Below are 5910 nucleotides of genomic sequence, written 5' to 3'. Positions count from 1 at the left end.
GGCCGCGCGCGGGGCGGGCGCGGGCGGCGGCGGGGCGCGCTCTGGCACGTGCTCCGGCGGGCGGGGCGGGCGGGGGGGCGCGCGGCGGGGCCGCAGCTCGGGGGCGGAGGCACGAGCGCCACCGCCCGCCGCCCGCCTGATTGACAGCGGGGGCGGCCGCCAGCCAATGGGCGGCCAGCGCCGCCGGCCGCTTCCCCCCCCCTCCTCCAACCCCCCCCGCCCGCCTGCCGCCGCCGCCGCCGCCCATTGGCCGCCCGCCGGCCGCGGCCTCGCGTGCCGCGCCAGCCGCCGCCGCCGCCGCCGCCGGGCCGGGCCGCCGCCGCCTCCGCCTCCCCCGCCCGGGGCTGCCCCTGCGCCCCGCCGCGGGGCTCGGTGCTACAAGCAGCGCGCCGGGGGGACAGGGGGGGGCGTGCCCCTGTGCCCAGCCGCTGGGAGCGGCGCGGAGCCCCCGGGGGAGCGGAGGAGGCGGGTGGGGGGGAGTTAAGTCGGTGCCCGGGGCAGCCCCGCCCGCTACCCCCCACGTGTCCAGCGGCGCTGGGCTGTCCCGCCGCGCGTGACTGACAGCCCGCAGAACCGCTAACCAATAGAATCACGGCTGTTGCCGCGACCGGGTTAAGCCCCAACGCTTATTGGCTCCCGGGAGTGTGGGAACGGCCGCGGCGGCGGTTTCACACGAATGAGGAGCCGCCGCCGGGTATAAAAGCGGGGGGGGCCCCGGCCGCCGGCACTGCCGGCCCCGCCGCCGCCGCACGCGCCCCGCGCCCGCCGCACGCGCCCGCTGCAGCCGCTGCCGCGCCATGCCCGCCGACACGGGCATGGAGAAACCCACCGCCTCGCCCATCGCGGGGGCGCCGGCCAGCGCCAGCCACACGCCAGACAAGCCGCGGAGTGCCAGCGAGCACCGGAAGGTAAATGGCGGGTGCCGGTTGGGGCGCAGCAGCGGCGGTGCTGGATGGCGGCGAGCCCGCGGCCGTGCTGAGGTCGGTGCACCGGGGGTTGGGGTTGTGGGGGGGCGGGAACCCAGCCTCGTGGGGGGGCTTACCGGCTCCGCTCTCCCCGCAGTCCTCTAAGCCCATCATGGAGAAGCGGCGCCGGGCGCGGATCAACGAGAGCCTGGGGCAGCTGAAGACGCTGATACTGGACGCGCTGAAGAAGGATGTAAGTGGGGCTGGGGGTGCCGGGGCGGGGGGCACCGGCCGGCGGCGGGCAGCCCTGACGGCTCGGCTTTTTCCCCCCCGCAGAGCTCCCGGCACTCCAAGCTGGAGAAGGCGGACATCCTGGAGATGACTGTCAAGCACCTGCGGAACCTGCAGCGGGCTCAGATGACCGGTAAGCACGCTCCCCGCCCGCCCGGGGGGGACTCGGCACCGGGGGCTGGGGACCGGGGAACCGGCCTGAGGCTCACCTGCCACCCGCTGTGCCCTCCAGCCGCGCTCAGCGCCGACCCCACCGTCCTCGGCAAGTACCGGGCTGGATTCAACGAGTGCATGAACGAGGTGACGCGGTTCCTGTCCACCTGCGAAGGGGTCAACACCGACGTGCGGACCCGCCTGCTCAGCCACCTCTCGGCTTGCCTGGGCCAGATCGTGGCCATGAACTACCCGCCGCCGCCGCCGTCCGGGCAGCCCGCCCACCTGGCCCAGCAGCCGCTGCACGTCCAGCTGCCCCCCGCCGCGGCCGGGGCCGTCCCGGTGCCCTGCAAGCTGAACCCTGCCGAAGCCCTTTCCCCCAAGGTCTACGGGGGTTTCCAGCTCGTCCCTGCTACCGATGGCCAGTTCGCTTTCCTCATCCCCAACCCGGCCTTTCCTCCCAGTTCCGGACCAGTTATACCCCTGTACGCCAACGCCAACGTGCCGGTGTCCGCAGGCAGCGGCGCAGGGAACGCGGCCGCCACCCCGGCAGCATCCCCGGTGCAGGGGCTGACATCATTTGGGGGCAGCATTGTTCCAGCATCCCAAGCGGGGAGTCCCATCGCAGAGCGCAGTGAATCGGTGTGGAGGCCTTGGTGACTTGCCTATGAAGATTTTTATTTTTTTCCCCTCATCCCGCCACCCCCCCACCCCCACCCCCCTAAAAAAAACCACAAAAAAACCCCCACCAACCACCAACTGTTCCGTTGGCTCCGTTGTATGGAGCCATGTTACGTTTGGGTTTTTTTAAGCAGATTTAAACAGAAAGGAAAAAAGGACCTTGCTATGAACGTGCTATTTATTATTTTCAGAAGTTGGGATCTCGACTTGTATTTTTACTCCTTTAAAATGCCTTTATTTGAGATACTTTTTTAAAAAAAATAAATGAGAAATAGTTTTGTAACAAATATTCAAAAGTATAATGCCAAAGTTGTTTGTATCCTGTTTGTCTGTGTGTGTGTGTGCCTGTGTTGAAGACTTCCAAAAAGAAAAGGAAAAAATTGCAGGTGTTTAAATAAATAAACTCTTCGAAATAGATTTAATTTTGCCCCCCCACTCCTTTCATTTTGCTGGGTTGAGAGTGGGCAGGGACAAGCTCATCCTGTGTGTGCACCTCCCTAAAAAAAAATGAATTTTATGGCCTTAAATAAGGCAGTTGGAAGGGACTCGTGTGAAAAATAGTTGCGCGGGGGAGGTGATGGGTTTGAGGGGGCACTTCGGCAGCGTTAAATGTCTCCTGAGAGCTTTGCTGCAAGTGTCATGTTGCTATTCAGAAGGAAACATTCCTAAAAATCTGCTCCTGAAACCTGAGGAAACACGTGCTGCTTGCTACCTGCCCGGGGAGCTCCAGAAATAACCCCGCGCTCGGGTTTGGGGTGGCGGGTGTGTGTGTGCGCGCAAAAGTTACTATCTCGCCTACAAAAGAGGCAAGAGAGTGTCCCTATTGTGAGGAGGGTAATTAGAAGGTATAAAGGGTCTCATCGAGTATGCAGCGGGCTCTTTGGGAAGTTGGGAACCCTATTGAAACGCCTGGGAACTGGGAGCTGAGGGTTAATGTGTGTCTTTTTTTTTCCTGGCCACTCTCATTGACAGGGCCAGATAGACTCTGATACTCAATGCTGTTGTAAATTCAATTGCCTGGCCTCACAATGCCTACCTCATAAAAGAGAATAACTCAGGGTTGTGGCTTTTTTTTTTTTTTTTTTTTTTTTTTTTTTTTTTTTTTTTTAAGTTTCCCCCCAGTAAGCAAGGGAACTGAGGAAAAGACAGTTTTGCCACCCATTCTGACTCACCCCCCGGTACTTGAATCCTGGCCAAGTGGAAGCAATTGCAGCCTCACACACACCGAATTAACCACTTCCAATTGTCACCAATTAATAAGGCCGCGGTGTGGAGAAAGACTATTAGGAGTGAATGCACAGTATGGAAGGGAAAGCTTTGTGTGCTTTGCTCCAAATTTATGAGGTGGGGCTATCATGTAATCTTTGAGAGAAAAGCCAACAGATGATGCGTGTGTGCCAAAGCCACGTCCAGAGGCATAACCCATCTTGGCGGGGCTGCCTCCAGCCTCCGGCCCGTGGCATCCCTGTAGGCAAAGCTGATTCTCCGGGCTGATGCCTCCCTGGGACCCAGGGTGTTTCCTGGTGGGTTGGGTCACGGCCACGGCGGGACCGGCAGCATCTCACAGTTCAGCGAATGACTCGATGTTTGCAGAACATCCAGTTAACGCAACGGGCCCAGGGAATTCTTTAGAATGGAAATGCAATTTCATCTTTCAAGGTCTAGTTCTATTAGCAACTGGGCTGCAGCATCTGTGACGACATGGCACTGTGTATGTGTGTGCTGGGGGGTATATAAAGCAGATTATCTGCTTCTGAAGGCTTTTTATGCCTCCCTGATATTTCAGCAATGGTTAGGTATAGGGCCACAGGCTGCTCGGAGCCTGGTACTGATCCAGTCCAGCAATTCCTCTGCACCAAAGTGTGGGCAATCGATCAGCACTGAAAGTCCTCCATCACACAACCAGAACTAGGTATCCATTTGAATCAGGAGGTTCCCAGGAGGTTTTGTTATGCAATCACAGACATAAAAATCATGTTACAGCGATTCTCTTCCATCCCCCACAGCTGGTTACTACCCCTCCTCTTCTCTCTGAAGAAGGCTTGGAAGAGCAGATGAAAGCCTGCCTGTCGCCTGGGTGTAACTGTATACCCCCCCAGGGCAGCACCACATCTCTGGACTTGTCCCTCACTGCCCAGTCCCCTCCAGGTTGCCCCTAGATTCAGCAAATTTCTTTTATTGACAAGGTACACAGGCCAAAAGCGAGACTGCCAAGCACTACACCGCTGAGTTCAATCACAGAAAAAAAAAACCAACAAACTAAAACCAATCAACAAACCAGCCCTCTTTCCAGAGTGGGTTTTGAGTGATTGCAGCATTGCAAACATGACACGCACCACGGCGCTCCCCTGGGATGCTCATCTCCCAGCGCGAGAGAAGCATCCACTGCTCTGCGTCTTAAGTGAGACCCTGAAATGCAAACACCTAAGGGTACTGCCATCATGTCAGCCTCCATACAAACACTGCAGAGCCCAGCGCTGCCACCTGCTCTCTTTTTGCCCTCAGGCAAGTACCAGGTACAGCAGCTGGACGTGAGGTGCACAGCACCAACAAACTTGCATGCCAGAAGCCTGAAATCCTTCCAAGGGATGTTGCTGCCATCACCTCCAGACTGCTTCAGAAGACGTACAACTGAGGTTCAATCACTGTGTCTGCCCTTAGGTTGCACCCTGTACTCTGCTCTTCTGGCTCTTTCCAGGCTCTTCTTCTACAACTGGGAGGGCTGCCATGCTCCTTCAATGCTTTCTATACAGCTACTTTTCCAGATTGTGCTAAATTTGGACTTATCCCTTTAAAGGTGCAGTAAAAGAGCAAAGTGTGCCACTGCTGAGAGGTAAAAGTCCAAAGGGATGGACATAGTGCCAAGGCGATAATGGTTAGGCAGCCTGCAGGCAGCCAGAAGTCCGTGGCTGTAATGGCACCATCTGGGCACGGTGGAGCAAGGCTCAGTGGGAGGAAGACAGCAGCGAAGCCCAGCTAGCCCGTGATGCCTCCTTCGCCTGAACTTAACTGCAACAGCTCTACTTTGGTCCAAGGGAAACAAAAGATGCAGGGTTAGCTGTTAACTAGCCATTTCCAGAGCCGGCACAACGCTAACCAGGGCAAGGAATTTAGTTCCACCCCAAAAAAAATCTCAGCAAACTGTTAAGCAGTAGTTCAGCTTAGTGTCCTCAGTGCTGCCGCCCCAGCAGGCATCCCCTGAGAAACACTGTTCAGTGCAAGGAAGGAGAGGTTCCCCCAAGGCCTCAGGCAAGAAGCAAAGCCCCTTGCAGCTTCTGGGCTGTCCCAGTTCACCAGCCAGCAAAGAACCATGGGGGGAAAGCGCCCGAGGCTGAAGCATTATTCCCTTCCCATCTCCTGCCCTGGTGCCTCTGTGTTCTTCTGCTTAGGAGTTTCCCAGAAAGGAAATTTTCTGGGGTTATCCTCCTGTGTGCGCTCTGCTCCGCTTCGCTCCCCGCCTCACCCAGCTGTTTCTTTGCCATCCACCTCCTCCGACCACGGCTACATCTCTTTCTCTGCTGCTGCTGCTGCTCATCTCTTCCCCTTCCCAGCGCGCAGCGCTGGGTGGGCTCTGCACTGGCACCGGCACGGGCACCAGCATGAGCACAGCGCAGGGGAAGCCAGAGGGGACCATGGCCGGTGGGGTGCTGGGCTGGGAGCTGCCTGGCCCTCCCTTTCCGTGGGGGATCTTGGTCCCCATCCCGTCCCATCCTGGTGGCAGCCCTGCTGGGAGCTGCGCGAGGGGTCCGGTGATGTTGGGGGGGGGGTTGCAGGGTCAGCTCCCCATTATTCTGCAGTCGGCCTGCTGCCGGTCAGGGAGAGGGCGGTGGGGGCATCCCCGACCCCCTCGACCCAGGGTGGCCAGGGGGGGCTGGCCAGC

At 59.0% G+C, this 5910-nt stretch overlaps 1 protein-coding gene across 2 annotated transcripts; it reads left to right on the top strand.

Annotated features, from left to right (window-relative positions):
- The first annotated feature begins 707 nt into the window (after positions 1-707).
- HES4 (hes family bHLH transcription factor 4) lies at positions 708-2447 on the top strand. Of its 2 annotated transcripts, none has more exons than XM_055706195.1 (4): positions 708-980; positions 1063-1158; positions 1242-1329; positions 1429-2447. In XM_055706195.1, the coding sequence occupies exons 1-4, from the start codon at positions 798-800 to the stop codon at positions 2007-2009; spliced, it is 948 nt and encodes a 315-aa protein (XP_055562170.1). In that variant the 5' UTR covers positions 708-797; the 3' UTR covers positions 2010-2447. The 2 variants fall into 2 exon arrangements, with proteins under 2 accessions (XP_055562170.1, XP_055562171.1); XM_055706196.1 differs by having other exon boundaries at positions 709-908.
- Positions 2448-5910: the final 3463 nt, after the last annotated feature.

Source organism: Falco cherrug, chromosome 3 (assembly GCF_023634085.1).
Source record: "Falco cherrug isolate bFalChe1 chromosome 3, bFalChe1.pri, whole genome shotgun sequence".
NCBI classification, from domain to species: domain Eukaryota; kingdom Metazoa; phylum Chordata; class Aves; order Falconiformes; family Falconidae; genus Falco; species Falco cherrug.
Note: the sequence above shows the minus strand (reverse complement) of the source record. Positions and strands in the feature narration are given on the sequence as shown.